At 46.0% G+C, this 27,319-nt stretch overlaps 1 protein-coding gene across 9 annotated transcripts in view; it reads right to left on the bottom strand.

The window, feature by feature from the left end:
- Positions 1–321: 321 nt before the first annotated feature.
- The window catches only part of cstf2 (cleavage stimulation factor, 3' pre-RNA, subunit 2), a 94,017-nt gene continuing 67,019 nt past the window's right edge, over positions 322–27,319 (bottom strand). For 8 of the 9 annotated variants that reach the window (XM_072505259.1, XM_072505260.1, XM_072505262.1 and 5 more), the window contains 3 exons: positions 27,076–27,159; positions 26,413–26,536; positions 322–1,063 (listed from right to left, as the gene is read on the bottom strand). In XM_072505259.1, the coding sequence (XP_072361360.1) occupies positions 26,414–26,536; positions 27,076–27,159 (207 nt within the window). In that variant the 3' untranslated portion in view covers positions 322–1,063; position 26,413. Of the gene's footprint in view, positions 1,064–15,851; positions 15,903–26,412; positions 26,537–27,075; positions 27,160–27,319 lie in introns of all 9 variants that reach the window. The other variant, XR_011946651.1, reaches the window with a different exon arrangement.

Raw genomic sequence — 27,319 nt, 5'->3', positions numbered from 1 at the left:
TGAGTGCATTCAGTTTATCAATTGTCTCTTTGTTATCCATGTCTCCGAGGCACTAAGATATGTAGCACCCCCGCATGCTTTTCCTAAGTTTCAAGTTCAGTATCTCTGATGTTAACACGTCCTTCATTCTGACAATGCTGGTCTTGGCTGTCTCACATCTTCTTTAGACCTCACCATCACATCTCCCATTCTGTCAATGAGACTACTGTGAAATCTCACTCAAGGCATGCACACTGAATTGACGGTTTAAGGGTTTTTAATTCTGCAAGTTTACTCTACATGTTATTAATAAAGAAGGAAAAATTAGTCTGAACACTAAGGCGCATTTAAAGATCTATTTATGTAAAAAATGTTGCAGGAACATCACTTTTCTCCAACACACTCAACAGTAATTGAAAACTCAACTGACCTTTAATGCCAAATGAACATTAGGCACACTTACAGGATGTGGGTGCACTTTGTATTTAAAGATGGGGAAGGTGGAGAAATAGGTTGAGAAACAAACAGTGCAGCAGTAAAAGTCTCAGCACCAAGATGCAGTGAAACGGAAAAAGAGCAAATTTTGCTGGGGATGTGTTGGGCTGTTTGGGAGGACTTTGAGGTGGGCAAGAACCAGGCAGGACCATTTGAGCATCCTCTGCTTTGCAAATAAAATCTGGTCTCAATGATGATTTTTCCCAGGTGTATTACCAATTTTATTGACCATTTGAAGGGGGCGGTATATATTCCGTAGTTTCCACTTTCAAATGGAAATTTTTTTTCGACCCCGACAGTACCCGGAAAACAGCAAGCCATATAAACATTGTCTCTTTTCCGCCTCCCGTACTGTATATTTCTCAATGCGTAACGATTCCATGATGCATTTTTAACAAAAAGTTAAGAAAACAAATTCAGTTGACAAGTGTTTTCATTGGTGATAAGAGTCGTTTGGATATTTTCTCTCTCCTTCGTTGAGTTGAAGCAAATAAGGATGACAACTATGGACCCCATTTGATACGCTGCCACTATAATAGGAAACCAGGGAAATAGAAACTTCAAACAGGCAGCCGACAAAATATCCATTCTGAAAGGCAGAGGGAGAAAGACATTCAGATTATTATTAGGAACAGCTGAGAGCAGATAGCAAACACCCTAATCAATAACAAAGTTAGACAAGGCATAAAAATAATGGCAGATAATTTTCTGTTAAAACATCTACTCCACTCCCAGTTTTTGCTTCTAGGATTGAAACTTACCTTACTGTTACTCCTAAAGTAGGGCCCGTAATTTAATCCAGAGTTGGGTAATACGGGCCGGGGCATCCATTGGCTCAGAGTACTCACCTTGGGTTGAATGGCACAATTTTCATTCCGGGGGAGTGGCAAATACCATTACTCCCTCACCAACTAATCTATGCATCCTTACCCACCCCCTAATCTCTCGGAGCACTCATGGCAACTCATACCTCCCCACCCACCTCCATGGCCTCTTAATCCCCATGCCAACTTAATGCAAATCCATGCCCTCCACCCATCACCCTTTGCCCTTACACTCTCCATTTAATTTTGCACAGTAATGAGGAAGGGCCGACCTCCGGAGTTATGTTGAGATGAAATCAAGAACAAAATATCTATTACAGCTTTCCCTATAACAACTCAGATGCATGAAAGCCTATCCAAAACTTTAAAACTACAAAGACTGAATCACTTATGAACATAAATCCATTTACTTTAACAAACCCACATCAAAGACAGCTAATCTTTTAATAACCTCTTTGAGCTGTCAATCAGAATTTGAATTTAGAGACTTCCGGGTTGCAGCGATGCGGAGCTAAGCCGCGCGATTCGGCAGCTCCCGCGAAAACTGACTTTTGGGCCCGCTAACGGAGCCCCAACGGCACTTTTTTAAAAAACCAACCCGTGGGGAAGGAAGGAGAAAGTCCCCTACAGTCCTGCATGGATCGGACCCGCAGCGAAACGGCGAAAAAAGCGGCTCTGGAGCAGCGGGAGAAGAAAGAAGAAAAAGAAGAAAAAAACAAAACGGCGGTGCCCATGGACAGAGAGGAGATGAAAGAGTTCATCAAGCTGCTTCGAGAGCTGCGTAAGAAGATGGTGGCGCCTATACTGGCAATGGTTGAAAGACTTGGAGCAACCCAGAAAGCCCAAGAGATGATGATCCAGGAGATCTAGGAAAAAGTGAGTGAGAACGACGACGAGCTCGTGGGCCTGGCGGAGAGAGTGGAGCGGCATGAGGCGCTGCACAAGACGTGGGCGGGAAGACTCGAAGACCTGGAGAACAGATCAAGGAGAAACAACTTGAGGATCCTGGGTCTCCCAGAAGGAGTGGAGGGGGCCGATGCCGCGGCATATGCAGGCACAATGATCGGGACGCTGATGGGTGCGGAGGCCCCCCCCGGGATTGCTGGAGCTAGATGGGGCGCACCGAGTGCTAGCGAGGAGGCCCAAGGCAAAAGAGCCGCCAAGGGCGATGGTGGTGAGATTTCACCGGTTTACGGACAGAGAGAGGGTCCTGAAATGGGCCAAGAAGGAACGGAGCAGCAAGTGGGACAATGCGGAGATCAGAATATACCCGGACTGGAGCGCGGAGGTCGTTAAGCGGAGAGCGGGTTTCAAGGGGGCCAAAGCGGTGCTGCATCGGAAAGGAGTGAAATTTGGAATGTTGCAGCCAGCGCGACTGTGGGTTACACATAATGGCCAACACCACTACTTCGAAACGCCCGAAGAGGCGTGGACCTTTATACTAGCTGAAAAATTGGACTCTAATTGAGGGTTTGTGTGGGAGGGGGGTGTTTGAGGGTTGAGGTATGATGGTTGTTGTACATAGGGGGTCAACCACGCGCAGGGAATGCTATATGGGCTGGGGGAGAGGGTCAAGGCCACGACAGGAGCTGCGCCATGGGGGACGGGGCAGGCTTTGGAAAGCGTGGGGTTGTCTTTCCCGCGCGCGGCAAAAAAGGAGGGAAGGGGAACAAAGGAATGTACACTGATTGTGAGATTCCCACATGGGGGGGGGGGGGGGGGGTTAAAGGGATGGCGGGGGAAGCCGGGGTCAGCAGGTGTCAGCTGACTTACGGGAGGGATATGGGGGGAGCAAAAAAGCTAGACTGGGATCTAGCGGGGGGGGAGGTGGGAGGGGGGAAGGGTTGCTGCTGCACTGGCCGAAAGAGAACGGAACACAGAAGAGGTGGCTGGGATGGGGGTCCCCCGGCTGGGGGACTGGAGAGTGAGGGAGACGCGGACAAGGGACTGGCCCAGAAAAGGAGATGGCTAGTCGGCAGGGGGAGGGTTGGGGGGTGAGAGTCCCTCCAATCCGGCTGATAACGTGGAACGTGAGGGGCCTGAATGGGCCGGTGAAGCGGGCTCGAGTGTTCGCGCGCTTGAAGGGACTGAAGGCAGACGTGGCAATGCTCCAAGAGACACACCTGAAGGTGGCGGACCAGGTCAGGTTAAGAAAGGGATGGGTAGGACAGGTATTCCACTCGGGATTGGACGCAAAAAATAGAGGGGTGGCAATTCTGGTGGGAAAGCATGTGTCATTTGAGGCCAAGACTATCATAGTGGATAATGGAGGGAGATATGTGATGGTGAGTGGTAGGTTGCAAGGGACGTGGGTGGTGTTGGTAAATGTATATGCCCCGAACTGGAATGATGCGGGATTTATGAAGCGCATGTTGGGGCGCATTCCGGACCTGAAGGTAGGAGGACTGATAATGGGAGGGGACTTCAATACGGTGCTGGACCCAGCACTGGACCGCTCCAGATAAAGGACGGGAAGGAGGCCGGCGGCGGCCAAGGTACTTAGGGGGTTTATGGATCAGATGGGGGAGTGGACCCATGGAGGTTTGCAAGACCGCAGGCCAGGGAATTTTCTTTTTTCTCCCACGTGCATAAGGCTTACTCCCGGATAGATTTCTTTGTTCTGGGCAGGGCGCTCATCCCGAGAGTGGAGGGGACGGAGTATTCGGCCATAGCCGTTTCGGACCATGCCCCGCACTGGGTGGAACTGGAGCTGGGAGAGGAGAGGGACCAACGCCCGCTGTGGCGGCTGGATGTGGGACTGCTGGCCGATGAGGTGGTGTGTGAGAAGGTGAGGGGGTGTATTGAAAGGTACTTGGAGGCCAACGACAACGGGGAGGTGCGAGTGGGGGTGGTATGGGAGGCGTTGAAGACGGTGATCAGGGGAGAGCTGATCTCCATCAGGGCTCATAGGGAGAAGATAGAGGGAATGGAAAGGGAGAGGTTAGAAGGGAGATCTTGCGAGTGGACAGGAGATACGCAGAGGCCCCGGAGGAAAGATTACTTGGGGAAAGGCGACGGTTTGACCTGTTGACCACAGGGAAGGCGGAGACACAGTGGAGGAAGGCGCAAGGGGCGACTTACGAGTACGGAGAAAAGGCTAGTCGGATGCTGGCGCACCAGCTCCGTAAGAGGGCGGCAGCGAGGGAAATAGGGGGAATCAAAGATGGAAGGGGAGCCACGGTTCGAAGTGCAACGAAAATAAATAAGGTATTCAAGGACTTCTATGAAGAGCTGTACAGATCCCAGCCCCCAGGGGGGGAAGGAGGGATGAGGCGATTCCTGGACAAGCTGGGGTTCCCGAGGGTGGAGGAACAGGAGGCGGTTGGTTTAGGGGCACCAATTGGGTTGGAGGAGTTGAGTAAGGGTTTGGGGAGCATGCAGGCGGGGAAGGCCCCCGGGCCGGACTGGTTCCCGGTGGAATTCTATAGAAAATATGTGGACCTGCTGGCCCCGCTACTAGTGAGGACCTTCAACGAGGCAAGAGAGGAGGGAACCCTGCCCCAGACAATGTCGGAGGCGACAATCTCCTTGATTCTAAAGCGGGACAAGGATCCACTGCAATGTGGATCGTACAGGCCGATTTCGCTCCTCAATGTGGATGCTAAGCTATTGGCGAAAGTACTGGCCACTAGGATTGAGGACTGTGTCCCGGGGGTGATTCATGAGGACCAAACGGGATTCGTAAAGGGCAGGCAGTTAAATACCAATGTGCGGCGGCTCTTAAACGTGATAACGATGACATCGGAGGAGGGAGAGGCGGAGATAGTGGCAGCTATGGACGCGGAAAAAGCCTTTGACCGAGTAGAGTGGGAGTACCTCTGGGAGGTATTGCGCAGGTTTGGGTTCGGGGGAGGGTTTAGTCGATGGGTTAAGCTCCTTTACAGCGCCCCGGTGGCGAGCGTAGTGACGAACCGGCGGAGGTCGGAGTACTTTCGGCTGTACCGAGGGACGAGACAGGGGTGCCCCCTGTCCCCCCTGTTGTTTGCATTGGCGATCGAACCCTTGGCCATATCACTTAGGGAGACTCAGAAGTGGAGGGGGATAGTCCGCGGGGAGAGGAGCATCAGGTATCGCTATATGCGGATGACCTGCTGCTATACGTGGCGGACCCAATGGAGGGGATGGTGGAGGTCATGCAGACTCTAAAGGAGTTTGGAGAGTTCTCGGGCTACAAGCTTAACGTAGAGAAGAGTGAGCTTTTTGTATTACAGGCAGGGGACCAAGAAAGAGGGATAGGGGACCTACCGCTGAGGAGGGCGGAGAGGAGTTTTCGGTATCTGGGGATCCAGATAGCCAGAAGTTGGGGGGGCCCTACATAAACTGAATTTGACGAGGGTGGTGGAGCAAATGGAGGAGGATTTTAAAAGATGGGACATGCTCCCGCTCCCGTTGGCGGGTAGGGTGCAGTCGGTCAAAATGGTGGTCCTTGCGAGGTTTTTGTTCGTGTTTCAGTGCCTCCCCATCGTGATCACCAAGGGCTTTTTCAAGAGAGTAGATAGGAGTATTATGGGGTATGTGTGGGCAAATAAGACCCCGAGGGTTAGGAGAGGGTTCTTGGAACGCAACAGGGACCGAGGAGGGTTGGCTTTGCCAAACCTAGAGAGTTACTACTGGGCAGCAAACGTGGCGATGATCCGCAAGTGGGTCATGGAGGGAGAGGGGGCGGCATGGAAGAGGATGGAGATGGCGTCCTGTAAAGGAACGAGCCTGGGGGCATTGGTAACGGCACCGCTGCCGCTCTCGCCGACAAAATACACCACAAGCCCGGTGGTGGTGGCAACACTAAGGATCTGGGGCCAGTGGAGAAGATACAGGGGTGCAATGGGAGCATCGGTGTGGTTCCCCGATCAGGGGTAACCACCGGTTTGTCCCGGGGAAGATGGACGGGGGGTTCCAAGGCTGGCATCGGGCGGGGATACGAAGAATGGGGGACCTGTTCATTGACGGGACATTTGCGAGCCTAGGGGCACTGGAGGAGAAATTTGAGTTACCCCCGGGAAATACATTTAGATATATGCAGGTGAGGGCTTTTGTGAGGCGACAGGTGAGGGAATGTCCGTTGCTCCCGGCACAAGAAGTTCAAGATAGGGTGATCTCGGGGGCATGGGTCAGGGAGGGCAAGGTGTCGGAAATATACCAAGAGATGAAAGAAGAGGGGGAAGCGCTAGTAGAAGAATTGAAAGGTAAATGGGAGGAGAGAATTAAGTTTGCTTTGAGAGGGTCTGCACAGGAGTTTTACAGGCGGTGGCAACCGTTCCTAGAATATCTCGCGGAGCGTTAGAAGAAGGTCGATCAGCAGCAGCAGCAACCCTGGGAGGGGGGGGGGGGGGGGGGGGGGGAAACAAGAGATTGTTTGAGGGGATGGACGAGCGGGAGATAGCATGGAGGGTGGGGGGAAACGGTACGTGCGGCCAAGAGCCAGTGTATAAAGCTATGTAAATATACCACTTTGCCATGTATATATCTTGCTCAGGGAGATTTTGCGTTATTTTGTTACGGGGGGGGGGGGGGGGGGGGTTACTGTTTGTAAGGGGAAAAATTGTGTTGTTAAAAAACCTTAATAAAAAAATATTTTAAAAAAAATAGAATTTGAATTTACATTACCCACCACCCCCCAAGATTGTGGAAAGAAGCCCACTATTAATAATGATAACCCTTGGGTTAATGTTGACAAACAGTGTTGTAACTGCTTTAACAGATTTGTTTTCATCTCTCACTGGTGCAGGCAGGCTATTTATTCCAAGCTGTTAAGGGGCTGGAGATTTAAATAACTTGATAAATTGACAGTACTGCAGGTCTGATCTACCTTCAAGAGCATTTTTTTTTTTTACAAATTTAGAGTATCCAATTAATTTTTTCCAATTAAGGGGCAATTTAATGTGGCCAATCCACCTATCCTGCACATCTTTTGGGTTGTGCGGGCGAAACCCACGCAAACACGGGGAGAATGTGCAAACTCCACACGGACAGTGACCCAGGGCTGGGATCAAACCTGGGACCTCAGTGCCGTGAGGCAACCGTGCTAACCACTTGCGCCACCGTGCTGTCTCAAGAGCATGTATGACTACTCAAATTTGTAACTCCTACTTTTGCTAGAGCGAAAATTGAGTTTACTTGAATTCAGCACTATTCAAATTGCCAGCTAAAGTTTGGGTTTTCCTCATAGGACCTGTTGGAAATAGGGCATAACTTCTGAATCTGGGTCCTGTCCGCCTTTTTTTTTTTTTTTAAAAGGGCCACGGAGTTTTCACAATTTAGCAAAAAAATCAGACTTAGGAATACTCTGAAATACATGGCCTCAAAAGGTGCCATATGGCCATAGAACAAATAAATCTTAATGAACTTAATCTAATTTCCTTTTACGAAATCATAGAATTACAAAATCTCTACAGTGCAGGAGGCCATTCAGCCCATCGAGTCTGCACCGACCCTTGGAAAGAGCACCCTACCTAGGCCTACGGCCTGACCCTTTCCTAATATTGAAGTTTCTAAACATGTAATTTAATCAAAAGTAGGTAAAAATAATACAGAAAGAATAACCAGTACAAACCTGAGCAACTATAATGCAATCTATTTTTCCCAAAGCTACCCATTCACAATCCAAGTGCTCCAAAACCAACCAACAGTTTTTGGTCACCAATTCACTTTTTCGCTTAGTGAACGTATACAGCTAAAGGCAACATTTAAGACAGACTTATACAACTTGCTAACTGTTCAAAAGTCAGTAAAACACACCAGTAAGTTCAAAATGCAGATAGGTGAAATTCAAGACTTTACAAGGGACCGCTCCTCCAATCACAGGCCATTCTTCCCGCCCATTTGCTGCTGAGGGAGAGAAACAGTCTCTGGTTAGAGGCGCAGTTAATTCCAGCAGAGCTGAGGTTGATGAGGGCTGCCGGGACTGAGGGAAGCCAAGGTGTGGCAGAGTGGGAGCTGGGGGGAGCTAAGGTGCAGCAGGGCTGGAACTTTTGGGGGGGGGGGGGGGGGGGAGGGAAGAGCCATGGTGCGGTGGAACAGGAGCTGAGCCGAGTCAAGGTACGGATGGACAGACGCACACACACATCTATTCCCTGATTAATACTATATATTTTTATAATTGCATGTAATCAGGTCTATATAACTGTAGTTTTCCCACTGTCCATTTCCATCAAAGAGTCCAGAATACCTAGTACAGAGGGAGACCATTTAGGCCCATTAAGTGTGCAACAATCCTCCGAAAGAGCCCTCTGCTTAGATCCACTCCCCCACCCTATCCCCACAACCCCGCAGCATTGATTGGGGCCAATCCACCTAACCTGCACATCTGTGGACACCAAGGGGGAATTTATTATGGCCAATCCACCTAACCTACACATCTTTGGACTGTGGCAGGAAACCGGAGCACTGAGGAAACCCAGGCAGACATAGGGAGAACATGCAAATTGCACACAGTGATCCAAGGCCAGAATTCAACCCGGGTCTCTGGCACTGTGAGGCAATGGTGCTAACAACCGTGCCGCCCTTAAAATCAAAATTGAGTCTGCATTCACCATCCTCTCGGGCAGCATATTTGGGATAGTAACACCTCAATGATTTAAATACCAATCCCAACAGCAAAGAAGGACTGACTGATTTCTAAGGGAGGCACTTGAGCCCTAGAATTAGGGAGGGGGCACCTGGATTTGAACCAGAGACCTCTTGACCTGCAGTCAAATGTTCTACCACTGAGCAAAACCCCCAACCAAGAAAGAAATATTTCCTGTCTGGGAATTGAACATGGGCTGAAGTGGTGAAAGCATGGAATCCTAACTTCTACAGCACCAGGGAAGATAATGGAGACATTTTTGACAGCGGTGAGATCCAAACCCACACTTCCGTAGAAGGAGCCTTTAATCCAGTGCTTTAGACTGCTCGGCCACGCTATCAGGCTGTATTTACTTACATCTGCCACTTCAAATCCAAACCCATCACTTCTTTATCCAATATTTTCCACCACTTTTATTTAATTTCTCTTTACCTGCCTAGCACCCTCCTTTCTGTAGTCTTCCTCCTTTCCAAGTATACCAAATGCTTATCCCAAATGTTGAGTAGTCCTCAACTTTCCTACTCTCTCATCCTTCGCTACCTCTAGAGAAGTTTGCAGCTTCCCTCTGTGCCTCTCCTGGCATCCTCCAGATGGGCCATAGAAGCAGTCACCATCGCAACTGCAAATGCCCCCATCCAATTTTCCTGCCAACGTACCTGTTCAGTGTACAACTGGCAGCATAAACCTCGTCACTTTACTTCCCGTCCACCTATCCCTGCCCAGTGCTGGCTCTGTGGACTCTGCCAGCAGATTAGTTATCACTTCCTATCTCCACATTTACCTCTCGCATCCTGTTCACCCGTGATCAAAGCCACATCTTATACAAGCTCATTGTGGATGATTGCAATAATATCCTGATCTTGACAGAAGCCTATTGGATGGGTAATGCCATCTTTCTCTTAAATGAAGCCAATTCTTCTGGTTTTGCCTTTCATCCATTGCAACATCCAAATTAATGTCAGCAAAATAACACTAATGCTGGAAACAATGGTACAAGAGTGACTATTGCCCTTGGGCCAGATGGTTTCCATCCCACGGTTCATGGGATGTGGATGACATGACAGATGGGCAAACCATAATCTTCCTAAGTTTTCTCATCCCTGGAACTGTTACTTTAGATGCAAAATTGCACATTTCACAATGCTATGTATGAAAGGTGAGGGGGAGAAATTGGGTAATCATACACCAGTTAGCCTAATATATGTTGTGGAAAACCGAGTAGACTATAAATAAGGATAGGGTGGCTGAACACCTTGAAACCTTTCAGCTGAACAAAGAGAACTAGCCTAGATTAATAAAGGGTAGGTCATGCCTGCCAAATTTGAGCGAATGTAAAGAGGTGACTAAACTAGTGGAAAATTATTGACCTGGTTAAGAATTTGGCTAAATGGTGCAGCACAGTGGTTAGCACCGCTGCCTCACAGCGCTGAGGACCCGGGTTCGGTCCCAGCTCCGGGTCACTGTCCGTGTGGAGTTTGCACATTCTCCCCGTGTCTGCGTGGGTCTCACCCCCACAACCCAAAAGATGTGCAGGATAGATCGATTGGTCATGTTAAATTGCCCCTTAATTGGGAAAAAACCAATTGGGTACTCTAAATTTATTTTAAAAAAAGAATTAGGCTAAACAGCAGGAGACAGAGAACAGGGATGATAGCAAGTGCTCTAATTGCAGGCTGTGACTAGCTGTGTCCTCAACTATTTAGGGAATTTACTAACGATGGATACAAGGTTGTCCAACCCGCAAGCAGCACACAAAGCCCCTCTACGTGGACCCCAGGAGGGATTGTTGAAAATGGCAGTAAGATCAGTCAGTGAAATTGAATATTTCTGCAGGGGAGGGCTCCTCCAATCACAGCCCGTTTCTTGCCCTTGTTTGCTGCTCAGAGGTTTATAAAGTCTTTTAGCAGCAATCACGGTGGGTGAGAAACATGCTGTGATTGAAGGAGCAGTGAACACTGGCAACTGCGAGTATGTGGAGATGGAGACTCTGGATCATGTCCTTGCAGGGTCCCTGCTCACCATGCTTCCCTCCGGCTCCAAATGCTTTGGCTTGGCTCTAGCTGCTTCCCCCAGCTCATGCCACGTTCCTCCAGCTTGAGGGCATGTATTCACAAAATTCGGACAGGGCTGGACAGACTGGGTGCAGGAATAATGTTCTCTCTGGTTTGGGAGAGGGCTCCAGAACAAGGGGTCAGTATCAGGACACAGGGCCGTTTAGGACTGAGATGAGGAGAAACATCTTCACTCAAAGAGTAAAGAACCTGTGGAATTCTCTATTATAGAAGGCTTTGGAGTTCAAGTCATTGAATATATTTAAGAAGGAAATAGATAATTTCTAGACACTAAAGGGGTTAAGGGGAATGAGGAGAGAGTGTGAGTATGACATTGTGATAAAGTATGAGCCATGATCATATAGAATGAAGTGCTGTCCTATTTTCTATGTTTCTATTACAGGGCAAAAGTGATAATTTGAGAGGGTGAGAGTGTGGGTGGATGAGTGAGAGTGTGGGTGGATGAGTGAGAGCGAGGGTGGATGAGTGAGTGCGAGGGTGGATGAGTGAGAGCGAGGGTGGATGAGTGAGAGCGAGGGCGGATGAGTGAGAGCGAGGGCGGATGAGTGAGAGCGAGGGCGGATGAGTGAGAGCGAGGGCGGATGAGTGAGAGTGTGGGTGGATGAGTGAGAGCGAGGGTGGATGAGTGAGAGCGAGGGTGGATGAGTGAGAGCGAGGGCGGATGAGTGAGAGCGAGGGCGGATGAGTGAGAGCGAGGGCGGATGAGTGAGAGCGAGGGCGGATGAGTGAGAGCGAGGGCGGATGAGTGAGAGCGAGGGCGGATGAGTGAGAGCGGATGAGTGAGAGTGAGGGCGGATGAGTGAGAGCGAGGGCGGATGAGTGAGAGCGAGGGCGGATGAGTGAGAGCGAGGGCGGATGAGTGAGAGCGAGGGCGGATGAGTGAGAGCGAGGGCGGATGAGTGAGAGCGAGGGTGGGTGTATGGGTGGTTTACATCTGGTCAATATCCCTGAACCATGCAGTAGGTGCATATTCAAATAGGATTGTCGATTACAGCATAATCCAATTTGGCTTGGCAAAACTCAAGCGTTGAACAACCACACCCACCCACATGGATTACTGACTTATTTTTATTGTAAATATCCAACCCAGATACCTGACTGATGTAATGCTTACTGTTTTAACCTATCCAAATACAAGACCGACCATTCTTATATTAACTAAGTGTATGTATGTGGGTGTGAGGGGGTGGGTATGTGCACGTGAGGGGTGAGTGTGTGTGCTTGTGAGAGGTGTGTGTTTTGTGTGTGAGAGATGTGTGTTCTTTGTGTGACAGGTGTGTGTGTGTATGTGTGTGAGAGAGAGAGAGAGAGAGAGAGAGAGAGAGAGAGAGAGAGAGAGTGAGTGAGTGAGTGTGCGCGCAGGTATGTGGCAAGAGTGCGAGCCTGGCTCACTCCCAGGCTCAGGGTTTTCATTCTCCCCCTCCCCCCCCACCACACCAATAGTCACTCAGTGGGTGAGGGTTAGTGAGTGGGCACCCTGAGAAAGGAGTGACCTGGACACACACTCACCCTCTCACCCTTTCACGCGGAGAGGGGGGGGGGTTTAGGGCAACATAGATTAGGGGGGTAGTTAGGCGGGTCCTTGTAGGAGGGGAGCTGGTTTTTGCACTATGTTGATTGTTCTTTGCACACTGTTTTGTACTGTTGTTTACTATGCCAAAATGCCTCAATAAAATTGTTTAGCAAAAAAAATAAAATATTGTGCTAAACCTTATATGTTTCCGGAATTTGCTCATTGGCCTGCTGAGTATGTGGGAAATTGAAACGTGGCACCCCCACACAAAAAGATAGGGCAAGCCTGCACTAGCATGAAGGAATAAAAAGCCGCATTTCCAGATTTGCTGCTGATGGATAGTATTGTAGGCTGTATAACTGGACAACAAATGCTGGCTTTGCCAGCAGCACCAATATCCCATGAAAGAATAAAAAATGGGAAGTGTAACATTACAGCGATATTGATAAGTTAAGTGAATGGACTAAACTGTGGCAAATGAATTTCAATGTAGGTAAGAGGTACAAGGTCATCCACTTTGGACACAGAAACGGTAGAACAGAGTACTTTCTAAACTATGAAAAGCTAAAAAAACAGTGCCGGACCAGGAAGATAGTTTATAAAAAGCCCATGAATAGGCCAAAAAAAAAATCCAAAAAAGACCAATGGACCATAAGCAGAATAGCACTAGTGTAGGAAATAATAGAACAAAGGGATGGAATAATGGTGAGCATTATTGCCTCACACACCAGCACAGTAGCACAAGTGGATAGCACTGTGGCTTCACAGCGCCAGGGTCTCACAGTCCAAAGACGTGCAGGTTAGGTGGATTGGGCATGATAAATTGCCCTTAGTGTCCAAAAAGGTTAGGAGGGGTTATTGGGTTACGCGGATAGGGTGGAAGTGAGGGCTTAAGTGGGTCGGTGCCGACTCGATGGGCCGAATGGCCTCCTTCTGCACTGTATGTTCTATGTTCTAACTACCCGGGTTCGATTCCGACCGTGGGTGACTGCCTGTGTGGAGTTTGCACATTCTCCCCCCCGCCCCCATCCGTCTGCGTGGATTGCTTTGGGTGCTCTAATTTCCTCCCACTTTCCAAAGATGTGCAGGTTAGGTGGATTGGTCAAGGTAAATTGCCCATTAGTGTCCAACGGTTAGGTGGAGTTACGGGGATAGGATGGGGGAGTGGGCCCTCTGTGCCTTTTACGCTGTTGGTATCCAAATTGATATTAGGCCCTTGGAGGGAGTGAAATGTACATTTACTAGAATGCAACCTGGAGTCCCACTGTTAAGTTATGAAGCAACGTTACACAAACTAAGTTTGCATGCATTAGAAATTAGAAGGTTAAGAATATTTTAATCAATGTTTTCAAGATATTAGGGTGAACAAATAGAGAGAAACCATGCTCGTGGGATCAATCATAAGAAATACAAGCAGAAGTAGGCCATCCAGCTCTTCAAGCTTGCTCCATAGTTCAATAAGACCATGGCTGATCCGATTGTGCCTGGTGGTTGAGGAGCCTAGGGCTAGGGGAGCCTAGTTGAAATAATCAGATCTTTCAGTCGTGAAATTAGGAAACACTGCTAAATGCAAAGGGTGGTTGAAGTTTGAAACTCTCTCCCACAAACGTCAATTGACGTTCGATCAATCGGCAAATTTAAAACTGAGATCGACAGATTTTTTGATAACCAAAGGTATTAAGAGACATGGGGTAAAGGCATCCATTTGAGACGAACTATATTGGTTCCAACTTTGGTGTTATTTTTGACCCCAGGTTGAATGTTCACCACATATTTTCACTATTACTAAGACCACCTTTTCCAACATCACAAAGCAAGCAGATTTTGTCCCTACCTGAGCTTCTCTGCTGCAGAAACTGTCGCCCATGCCGTTGCTACATGTAGACGTGACTATTCCAATACACTTTTGGCTGACCTCCCACTCCATCCTCTATTAACTTGAGGTCATCTAAAACTCTGCTGCCCATCTTTTTTTTAATATAAATTTAGAGTACCCAATTCATTTTTTCCAATTAAGGGGCAATTTAGCATGACCAATCCACCGACCCTGCACATCTTTGGGTTGTGGGTGCGAAACCCACGCAAACTCAGGGAGAATGTGCAAACTCCACACGGACAGTGACTCAGAGCGGGGATCGAAACTGGGACTTCGGCGCCGTGAGGCAGCATTGCTAACCACTGTGCCACCATGCTGCCCATCTTTTGACTTGCACCAGGTCCTTATTCACCCATCTTGTATGTGCTCATTGAACTACTCTGGTTCCTGCAAGATCTCCATTTTAAAATTCTCATATTCATTTTCAAATCCCTTCATGGCCTCACCTCTCCAAATCGCAGTACACTCCTTCAGCTCTAAAACACACATTTCTGATCTCCAATTCTGACTTCCTGAGCATTCCCAATTGTAATCACTCTAGCACTGGCAGCTGTGCTCTCAGTTGCTAATTCCCTCAGCAATGGAATTCTCTCTCTAACCCATTTGGCCTAACTTTTCCTATTATCTTCTGTAAGATGCTCCTTTAAAACTCTCTCTGACCCTTCTTTTGTCCATCTGCCCTAATATCTCATGTCTTGGTCTCAAAATTTTTGATTGACAAGGCTCCTGTGAACACCTTGAGATGTTTTACTACCTTAAAAGGCACTATATAAATAAGAGTTGTTGTTGGTGAGACGCCGTAATCAGGATGCATCAAAACACTATTCTTTATTAGTGTCATTAATTGTTTGAAATGATTGCTACAAATAACGCCACTTCCCAATGAAGAGGGTAGGACGCAGCTTAAGGTAAGTAAATAGCCAAAGCAAATCCCATCCATTTAAGTCAATGTCATTGGACATAGGTGAGGTAGCTTCTCAAAGGAAAATTTGGGAAAAGAATACATTGCACATAAGATCACAGAGTTCTGTACGTATTACAAGCCAGTAATTTCCTCTCCAACACCTTCACGGTTATCCAGGTGAACGGGACTGCTGGTTAGGACAGGTTAGGCTTGTATCGCTGGAATTTAGAAAAGTAAAAAGTCACTTGATCAAACCTTTAAGATCTTGAGGGATATTGACAGGATGGAGAAGATGTTTCCTCTTGTGGAGGATGCTAGAATCTATGTCAGTTTAAAAATAAGGAGTTGCTCATTTAAGGCAGAGACGAGGAAGAATTTTTTCTGAGGGTTGCAAATCTTTGGAACTCTCTTCCTCAAATGGTAGTGGAAACAGGGTCTTTGAATTTTTTTTAAGGCACAGCCAGATAAGATTCTTGATTAACAATGGGGTGAAAGGTTATTGGGGGTTGGCAGGGATGTGGGGTGGCGGATACAATGAGATCAGCCATGATCCTATTGAATCGAGGTGGAGACTTTGAGGGACCAAGTGGCTCCTAACTCGTATGTTTGTATGTATGCTCTTACCTAATTACCGGAGTTCAGGAGCTGGAACAGGCGAGGGCTGAAACTTGAAAACTGAAAAAAAGATCAAACAGTGATATCTCATGAAGGCTCTGAGTTGATTGGTTGGTGACAATTGCTACGATATTTCCCTTCCTCCAAAGCAGGGAGTTAGTCGTATGCAATTTGGAAATAAAAATAGAGGCAGGGACAGACTGGGAAAAAAAGCAAGCAAAAGGTGAGTTGAGTTTTTCAGGAGAGCTGTGGGTGAGACAAGAAGCTGTGTAGGCTACTCAGGGCTCGTCTGGGTGGATTAGTATCATCTAATTTGAATTTATATGGTATTTCTGTTATATTTAGTGATTTATTTTATTCTGCAAGTTATTCCAGCTAGGAATACAGTGCCACAAATGTATAGCATTTCAACTTATACATTGCTTTTTCCGGGCAAGAAATGTTTTCAAAGGAACATCACGCCGCTTTAACATTGATTTTTATGGGAATCCATGATTCATGTAAAGTTGTTTCATTTGAAGTCATAATTTTCAAAAACGCAACCACATTGGCACATGTGTAGCGTTGCAAGGGACCCGGTTTCAATTCCGGACTCGGGTGACTGCGTGAACATAGAACATACAGTGCAGAAGGAGGCATTCGGCCCATCGAGTCTGCACCGACCCACTTAAGCCCTCACTTCCACCCTATCCCCGTAACCCAATTCTCCCGTACGTATTCTCCCGTATCTGCGCGGGCTTCCTCTGGGTCTCCGGTTTCCTCCCACAGTCCAAAGGTGTGCAGGTTAGGTAGATTGACCATGCTAAAATTGCCCCTTAGTGTCCATGGTTTTGCAGGTTGGGGCTATGGGGTTACAGGGATAGGGCGGGAGAGTCGGCCTAACTAGGGTGCACTTTCAGAGGGTCGGTGCAGACTTGATGGGCTGAATGGTCTCCCTCTGCACTGTAGTAATTCTCTGAGAACTTACTGTATGCAAAATATAACTTGCAATACTGTAGCACCTTTTACACTCGCCCAAATAGATAATACTTACCTGAACACTTCAGAGTCAATGAATTTTGAAGTTTAGTGACTGTCATTTTGTAGGCAAATCCTGCAAATAATTTATACATTGCAGAGTCCCACAAAAAGCAGATTTCACAAAATCAATATTTTTATCAAGTGTTATTAAAATATATTTTTAAGTAAATAAATACTAGTTAAGTGAATTAATAACTTTGAGAACAAAAAAATAATACATTTAACATCATCACTGTAAATAGTTAAATTTTACTTTGCTTCCTTGATTGGGATTATTCAGCATTACAGGTCAAATATCCTTTCTCTGCAACCCTCAGGGCCAATTGTGTTTCGGCTTTCAGATAATTTTGTGTTTTTGGATACTGCTTATAAACTACATTACTTAGCCTAGACAGCACGGTGGCGCAGTAGTTAGCACTGCTGCCTATGGCGCTGAGGACCCGGGTTCGATCCCAGTCCCGGGTCACCCTTCGTGTGGAGTTTGCACATTCTCTCCATGTCTCGTGGGTTTCACCCCCACAACCCAAAGATGCGCAGGTTAGGTAGATTGGCCATGCTAAATTGACCCTTAATTGAAAAAGAAAATAATTGTGTATTCTAAAATAATTTTTAAAAATTACATAGCCTATATCTATAGTCGAAATAAATAAAATGACTAGAAAAGTAAGATGCATCAATGATTAATAAATGCATCACAAAAACTGCAAGGTAAACAGTGCAGACAAACAACTAGACTTCCCGTTCTAAAGGTCGACGAGGAAAAACAGTGTTTTTTTGGATGTGTTCCAATTTCAGATTTATAGATAAAGGATATTTTACCTGTATAATTTCCCAGAAAGTTTCATCGAATGAGTGAATGGGAATATAATAACTTAACAATAACGTGAGACACTTGGCATACTTAGCTCCATTGGGACAAGTTCAAGAAATTTATATACCCTTGCTCATAAAAAGCACATAAAGAAATGATTAAAAGGGCTTCGCAGGTGCAACACCTCTAGTTTGTAGGGGTGAAAGTCGATCTGGCAAGGTGGGATGGTCTCCCTCTGTCACTGGCGGGTCGGGTACAGGCGGTTAAAATGAATGTATTGTCGCGATTTTGGTTTATTTTTCAATGCCTACCGATTTTCCTGACAAAGGCTTTTTTCAGGGAGATTGAGGGAAGGATCACGTCGTTCCTATGGGGAGGGAATGTGGCCAGAGTTAGAAAGGTGCTACTACAGAGGGGAAGGCAGGCATGGGTTTGGGTCTTCCGAACCTGATGTACTACTGCTGGGCAGCAAATGTGGAGAAGGTGCGGAGCTGGGTCAGAAGAGTTGGTTCCCAGTGGGTCAGAATGGAGGAGAGTTTGTGCAGGGGTTGGGACTGAAAGCACTAGCAACAGCGCCACTCCTGATCGCTCTGGGGAAATACTCAGGGAGTACGGTAATACTAGCTTCATTGAGAATTTGGAGGCAGTTTCGCCAACATTTCGGGTTGGGGGCAGGGTCAAGGGAAATGCCGATTCGGGGGAACCACAGATTTGAGCCAGGGAGGTGGGATGGAAGTTTTCGGAAATGGGAAGAGAAGGGGATTAAGACGCTAAAAGATTTGTTTCTTAGGGGTCGGTTTGCAGGATTGAAGGAGCTGGAAGCGAAGTATGGGCTGGGAGAAATGTTTAGATACATACAGGTTCGAGATTTTGCCAGAAAGGAGACACAGAGCTTACCGGAGGAAACGGCCTCCACATTGCTGGAGGAGGTGCTGAGGACAAGGGGACTGGAGAAGGGGGTAGTGTCAGCGGTGTACGGAGCTATTTTGGAAGAGGATAAGGCACCACTGGAAGGGATCAAAGCAAAGTGGGAGGAAGAGTTGTGAGAGGTTATAGAGGAGGGGGTCTGGTGTCTGGTGCTCCGGAGAATAAATGCCTCCACCTCATGCGCAAGGTTGGGGCTGATACAGCTGAAGGTGGTATACAGAGCACACCTCACTAGGGCGAGGATGAGCCGATTCTTTGTAGGGCGAGGATGAGCCGATCCTTTGAAGGAGTAAAAGATGTGTGTGTTGTTTGGGGGGGGGGGGGCGTAATCACGTTCATATGTTTTGGTCCTGTCCAAAGCTAGAGGATTACTGGAAGGATGTTTTTAGGGTCATTTCCAAGGTGGTGCATGTGAAACTGGACCCGGGTCCCCGGGAGGACATATTCAGGGTGTCGGACCAGCCAGGGTTGGAAACAGGTGCGGAGGCAGGTATTGTAGCCTTCGCCTCGTTGATCGCCTGAAGACGGATCCTGTTGGGATGGAGAGCAGCCTCTCCACCCTGTGCCCTGGCGTGGTGGGGGGACCAGTTGAAATCTTTGACTCTTGAGAAGGTTACGTTTGAACTGAGGGGAAGGACTGAGGGGTTCTACAATTCATGGGCATTATTCATTATGCACTTTCAAGAACTGGATAACATCGAACATTAGTTGGGGGGGATGGGGGCTGCGTGCATTAAGGGTGACTATGGGTGATCCCGGATTCCTTTTTGTCATTTGTTTATGTAAACATGCGGGCTAATGTTTGGGGTTTGGTGGGAGGATGGGATCGTTATTATTGTTATGGTGGGTGTAAATTTGGGAGATAATGTGAAAAAGGAGAATAAAAATATTTTAAAAAAAAGAAATGATTACAAGCACTTCTTTGTTCCTCTAACAAATCGCACACTTAAAAGTCATTGTACATGCACACAAATAGTAGGTAGGCTGACTCAGTCTATATTTACATGGTACAAAGCAAGATATTGTCTCTTAAACTTTTATTTATTCAGACTTGCTTCCTCTTGGCTTGTTCAAATAATTATTGGCGTGAACATGAAGAATGGAATATTCCAGCATTTCCTGAACTGGGTTCCATAGGAAACATCCATTGCAAATTGGAGGTGGTTTTCACTCTGCATTGGCTACTGATAGGCACACTAGTCAGACTATTGGCAGCCAATACACTGAGAAGCCAGCCTCTGATTGGGTGAAATGGAAATAGTGGCAAAGTGAGTATTCAAAGTCCCAGGCAAAGCCAAGAGCGAATGCAAGCATATGACGGAACGAGGTAGTCAGTAGCCACAGGACAAGGGAGTGGAAGAGGCCACTGGTGAGAAAGGTGAGAGTGTGTGTATGTGAGAAAGGGAGAGAGAAAGAGACAGTTGAGAGTGAGTATGTGAGAGAAAGAAAGGTGAGTGAGAGCTGAGAGTGAGCAAGCAAGCGCTGGAGAGTTTACATGTTTGTGTATAGGTGACAGAGACAGTGTGCAAGAGAGAGATCATAGAATTTACTGTGCAGGGGGCCATTCGGCCCATCGAGTATGCACCGGCTCTTGGAAGGAGCACCCCACCCAAGCCCACACCACCACCCTATCCCCATAACCCAGTAACCCCACCCAACACTAATGGCAATTTTGGACACTAAGGGCAATTTAGCATGGCCAATCCACCTAACCTGCACATCTTTGGACTGTGGGAGGAAACCGGAGCACCCGGAGGAAACCCACGTACAGACGGGGAGAACGTGCAGACTCCGCACAGACAGTGACCCAAGCTGGGAATTGAGCCAGGGACCCTGGAGCTCTGAAGCAGTTGTGCTAACCACTGCGCTACCGTGCTGCCCTAGTCGAGTGTTCGCGTGTCAGAGAGGGAGAGAGAGGGGTAAGCGCGTGTATCTGAATGGAGAATCCAGCTCGCCAGCAGCACTCCTAACATTACAAAGAACAATACAGCACAGGAACAGGCCCTTCGGTCCTCCATGACTGTACCAGTCATGATACCAACCTTTGCCAAACCGCTCAGCACTTCCTTGTGCCGTATCCCTCTATACCCATCCTATCCATGTATTTGTCAAGATGCATTTTGAACGCCGTTAATGTATCTGCTTCCACAAGCCTATGTCCCCTGGTGACTGACCCCTTCACCCTGGGAATGAGTGCCTGCCCATCCACTCTATCCAAGCCCTTTATAATCTTGTAGGCCTTTATCAGGTCCGCCCTCAACCTCCATCTTTCTAATGAAAACAGTCCAAGTCTATTCAGCCTCTCCACATAGCTTCAGACCAGGCAACATCCTGGTAAACCTCCTCTGCACCCTCCCCAAAGTCTCTACATCCTTCTGGTGGTGTGGCGACCAGAATTGTGCGCAATATTAAATGAACAAGAGCAAAGGTAGCATCACTCCTCCAATTAAAAATGACAAAAAAGCAAAACTTAAGTACTTTGTTGAATAAGATAACGTTTAAATTATAATAACTGTACACATATAAGAAATAGAAAAGGTTCTTATAAATTTATTTTTGTATGATTGTGCCTGTTGAGCAAAAAACAATCCTTTTTCTATGGTTTAACTCTTCAACATAAGAAGAATGATACTCAGGGGTTCAGTCAGTACTCACAAGGGATCAAAAGAGTTCGGTGGCTGGAAATCCCAAAATATTCCATTTGGTCCCCTGCAATTTTCTTCTCCAAACAACTTTATAAACAGTGACTGTACTGAAGTACAGCTCCATGGATGGCTGCAATCTTTTAGAACCTTGTCCAAATGAACATTCTTATAAGCCTCGAGAATATCTGTGGTTATTTAACTATAAAATACGATCTCTCAGCCAACCAAAATGTCCTTTACCAAAAATTTATAAACAACACTTAACCCATGGGCTTGAGGGCAAAACCAATCATAATGCTGCAAATATCACCCCAATACAGCAGAGACAAAACACAATGCTGGAAACGTGAAACAGTTATAAATTTTCCGCTTCATTCAAATGCCATTTGACCAGTTTGATGCATGCAGTAATTTTTGAGTTTAATTCAGCAAAAAAAAAAAAAAAACCTGGATTGAAATTCCTGTTTAAGTGACTTCGTATATAATCTAATTAAAATTTGATACAGTTGCAAGGAACAAATTGTTAAAGAATACAGAGGAATATCTGGATAAGATTAAAACAAGTTGAATGAAAAATGACTATTTCCATAATTTTCATTGACTTTCAGAGAGTTGTGGTATTTCTGAAGGAGTTGCTGAAATGTAATGGCCCAGAATTTGCAATGAGAAAAGGTGAGGCTATCAGCACACTTAAGACAGCAATTTCTAGAGTTTGCACATGTACAGGTGGAAGGAGTAAGAAGTTGTAAGTGTTTGGACATCTGGAAATTGCTGAGTTATCCCAATCCTCCACAGGCTGTGCCTAACAGCACCTCATTACAGGCTCAACACTGAAATCCATATATGGGACTGGACTAAGCATTGGAATTGATGCAAGGAAGTGAAGTTGCTGTATTTATCTTCTGGTTAAACACTAAACAAAGCAGAAAAGTAATCCCTCATTCTTTAAAAACTTACTAAATTTAAAAAATGTTTTTGTTACTTTTTTTCCCCTGTCTTCCATTTTTTCTCTCTCAATTAAATCTTTCTTCCCCTTTTTTATTTCACTTCCCGTGTATGATTTAAAATTTAACTTATAGTTTCTGGTTTTGACTGTGCCTGCACAGTGAGGAGTCTTCAATCCACACTGTTTCTTGCTTTGCTCATCGTTATGAATACAGGTTTTGAAGATTATGATGTTTTGGGACTCTCTTTAATTCAAGGTAAAATGGAGCAGTGAAGACGTGTGGGGGCGAGGGGGCAGGCAAGGAAAGAGATTTGAAGTATACAAGGAAACAAACCAGAAGGTACTAAGTAGCCAAATCAAAGCATTCTTGTTTTAAAACAGAGTATATTTAAAAATGAACTATTCTTGGATCTACTGGCCAGAATGGAAGGCAATACATCTTATATTTGAGGTTTTCTTCTCGATGCGTTGGAAGGTAGATGCCACTTTCCCCAAGAGAAAGGATTTTTCTTTTTTTGTGATGCGACTGCCTGGGTGAGAATATGATGTAGTAGGTGACGAAGAGTATCAACAGTCTCTCACTCAATGGGTTGTAATCCAGCTGATCGTTCATGAATTGAAAGTAGAATACTCATTTACAGGGTGTGGTCTGCTGTCTTTTGCTGATAATTGAGCCTGTTAGTAGTTTGAGAAAGATTCAAAACTTAAAATTCGGCGTGGTCCTGTGAACACTTTTCACATTGGGTTATGTTCACACCATCATGAACATTCAACAATGTCAACTCCCTTAAAACTCTCAACAATAGGACAGTCCCTCAAAAAATGAGGTTTTTCAATTGTACATCACTGGTTTCTTTGATGTTGAGTGCATTATCATAAAAACCCCACAACCAATCAGTCCTTACAACTTCATACTCCTTACACGTACAACTCCATACTCTTCACACTTACAACTCCTTCGGGGTCTGGAAGAAATTGAACAGGAGTCACACTCTAAAGTGGACATCGATACATGTTTGTATTTCAATCGCTTAACTATTCAGTCATATGGGTGTCAGTGTACTGACCAGGAGAGAACTATATCAACTCGGAATAGCTATACTCTTCACCAAATTTTTGCCACTAGAATGACATCTCATAAGTCACAAAAGTCTTCAGTACTGTCCTTCGATACCCAAAAAACACACCATTGAATTGATAAGTCAGTATCCTCTACCAACATAGAACATAACACCAGATTGAGAGAGAGAGAGAGTTTAACCCGAGGATCACCACTCTTCAAGCGAGGGGCAAGGTTCAGAAGGCAGGGCCTTCATGAATAACCTCACCGGTACGGGAATTGAACTCGTGCTGTTGGGGTCACTCCGCATTATAAACCAGCCGTCCAGTCAACTGAACTAACTGACCCCTTACACTGCATGACTAGTCCATAAAGCACCTAATCTATTATATTTTCTCTTTCCTTTATTGTAGCAACCTTACCAGCAAAAATGAAACATCTTCATTGGCCAAGAATCAACACTTTATCGCATTCAGAGATCTGTGAACAAGTACCCCAAGATCCATCTGTTCCTCAGAGCTTCCTAGAGTCCTGCCATTCATTACATACTCCCATGTCCGATTTATTCTTCCAAAGTGCACCCCCTTGCACTTATCATGGAATTAACAGTGCAGAAGGAGGCCATTCAGCCTATCAGTCTGCACCAGCCCTTGGAAAGAGCATCTACTTAAGCCCGCACCGCCACCCTATCTCTGTAATCCAGTAACCCCACCTAACCTTTTTTTGGACACTAAGGGCAATTTAGCATGGCCAATCCACCTAACCTGCACATCTTTGGACTGTGGGAGGAAACCGGAGCACCTGGAAGAAACCCATGCAGACACGGGGAGAACATGCAGACTCCACACAGACAGTGACCCAAGCCGGGAATCGAACCTGGGACCCTGGAGCTGAGAAGCAATAGTGCTAACCACTGTGCTACCGTGCCGCCCACTTCACAGAAGTGCACTTCACAGAAGCTTATCAGACAAATTTTGAATCACATGAGATATTAGAACATCCAGCCAAAACTTTGGACAAGGAGGTAAGTTATTTAAAAAAAACCTAGCAATACTAAGTCCTACTGCTCTGCCCATCTGACTGACTCATTTATATCTTCCTGTAACCTATGATCCTCTCCTTCACTGTTAACCACCCTACCAATCTTGGTGTTGTCTGCAAACTTACTTAACATTCCCCCCACATTCTCATCTATATATATATATATTTTAAAAAATCAGTAAGGGACCCAGCACTGATCCCTGTGGAACACCACAGGTCACCAGCCTCCAGTTACTCAAACAGCCTTCCAGCACCACCCTTTATGTCATATTACTGAGCCAGTTTCGGATCCATCTCGACATGTTTCCTTGAATTTCATGTGCTTCAACCTTCTCAATCAGTCTCCCATGTGGGATCTCATTAAAGGCTTTGCAAAAATCCATATAAACTAAATCAACTGCGCTTCCTTTATCCACACACTTTGTCAATTTATCAAAAAATTCTATCAAATTTGTTCGGCATGACCTCCCTCTGACAAAGCCATGCTGACTATCCCTAATCAACTCATGCCTTTGCAAGTGGAAATTAATTCTCTCCTTCAGAGTTTTCTCCAATAGTTTCCCTCTCACTGGCATGAGTGTCACCGGTCTGTAATTCCCTGGTTTATCTCGACCACCCTTCTTGAAAAGTGGAACAACATTAGTTGTTCTCCAGTCCTCTGGCACTTCCCACGTGACCAGAGAGGAATTAAAAACTTGCAGCAAAGTTCCAACGATTTCCTGCCTCGCCTCCCACAGCAGCCTGGGATGCAGCCTGCGGATTTGTTAGCCTGTCAAAGCCTCCAATACCTCCTCACTTTCTATGTCAAACTGCTTAAGATACTCACAGTTCTATTTCTGAATTCTGTGTCGACATCCCCCTCCTCCTGAGTGAAGACCGATGAGAAATATTAATTGAACACCCTAGCAATGACTTGCAGCTTCACACATAGATTGCCCCCTTGGTCTCTAATGGGCCCTACTTTTTTCCTGGTTAACCTCTTGCCCTTACTGTATTTATAGAAAATCATGGGAGTTCTCCCTAATCTTATACTCAAATCCTTTTTCATGGCCCCTTTTCTGCTCTTCTAGTTACTTAAGTTCCCTCTTGCACTTCCTATATTCCTTTAGGGTCGCAGTTGAATTTCTTGAACACTTGCCCGGCTTCGTTCCCCAGAACCAGATCCAGCACTGCTCCGTCTCTTGTTGGGCTTTCTATATATTGATACAAAAAGCTCTCCTGATTACATTTCAAGAAATTTGCCCCCTCTAAACCCTTTACACTGTGACTATCCCAATTTATATTGGGCAAGTTATAATCCCCTAGTATAATTACCTGATTATTCTTACACACCTCAGTAAACTGTCCACATATCTGCTCCTCTATTTACCACTGACTCTTTGGGGGCCTGTTGGGAGTATCTTCACCATAACACTGTAGTCGTGCAAGAAGGCAGCTCATCATCACCTTCTATGTGGAAATTAGGGATAGACAGTAAACGCTGGCCGTACTGCCCCTTGAATGAATTTTTTTAAAATACATTTTAACAGCCATCTCAGAATAAACTAATTAAGAGAAAACTTACAATTTGGGATACTGCAGCATGGGAGAAACCCTTTACGCGAATTCAGCACTGTAAGGGTCACAATGTGTCCCTACTATTTATACTACAATGTGTCTCTTTGCCACAATTTATAGGCAAGTTTCGCTGTGTATGTGGTTGGAACCAGGATTCACTCTCATTATGTGGTGAGCAAAAACAAGGTACGGTATAAGATTCTGGGCCATCCCAGCATCTAAGGGTGAAGCTAAAGCTATAGTGCCTGAACCAAAGTATCACTTCAGATTTCAGTCCTGAAGGAACAAGTAGTGAACACCACAAATTTAGCTTGTTCTGGGTAATAGTAAAGTCACAGAATTTTGGAGGATCACAAAAAGCATGGAATGAGAATCAATCCACCTTTATATCCACTCCTTTCACAGATTATGTACTCTATTCAAGCTATTTAATCTGAGAACTACTTCCTTTACAAGGTATTGGGATGGTTGGGAATGGGTATTCCTTACTATATTACCACTATTATCTTTCTCCATTCTGTTTCGAGCTTAACCAGATATTTAGCAACTTCTCCCCACTTTACCTCAAGGTGCTCCTGCAGATTTCTGAATCTGTTCTTTCAGGATAAGGATGCTCTGTCTCTGCTCTGGTGGAAGCATGGCAATTTGCTCTGGAGTCAATTGGAGTACCTGCATAATCAGTGCAGCCTACACCAAACAGAAGAAAACAAAAGTCAAATTGGGGAAAACTTAGTATTACTTTCTGTTTCAATCATAAGTCTGGAATGAGAACATACATTTGGTCCATCAATCCCATTCCTCCCACAGACCACATTCAATAAATCCAGACACAGACTGCATTACACAGAGTTAATCAGAATGAAACTATCCCAAAAATACCCTGACTACTTGGTCAAATAAAATCGGTGGGTGCAGTCTGCGTTGTCACTCTGCAGAGGTGCGGAGGGGGGGTTTGGGTGACCACTCCACACAACTGATGTTACAGCGGACACTCTCCTCCTCTTCCCTACTGTTGCAGTGCATTCGCCAGCATGCACCCATCTCCCCCACCAACCACACGAGGAGTAATCTCCCCCTGGCAGTGCACAAAACTCGTACCTTTGTTTGAGTGAGTTAACCCTTGCTTGGTGCACAAAGCTAAGCACTGAAAACCTATTTGTGAAAATTAATTAGATGTAAATCCTGCTCTATAATTTCACTCGCCCCTCCATTGTTTCAGCACAAACCTTCTCATGGTCCTGTGGTGTCACTTGAGTCTGAGCAGGACTGAATCCTCCAGGTTGACCTCCAGCCACAGCATGAGCCGGACCCTGAAGGTAAGAAGTGCAAGAACTGTAGGTAGACACCAAAACGTACTTCTTTAAATTGTCTAAGCATGCTTCTGGAAGACTTCCACAGAAATACCTCAGTGCAATGTTCACTAGTGAGAAGCAAGAACCTTGTGAAAACATTTTGTGAAGTGCTTCATAA

This window comes from Scyliorhinus torazame, chromosome 5, assembly GCF_047496885.1.
Source record: "Scyliorhinus torazame isolate Kashiwa2021f chromosome 5, sScyTor2.1, whole genome shotgun sequence".
Lineage (NCBI taxonomy): Eukaryota > Metazoa > Chordata > Chondrichthyes > Carcharhiniformes > Scyliorhinidae > Scyliorhinus > Scyliorhinus torazame.
This window is presented reverse-complemented; position numbering and strand designations above follow the sequence as displayed.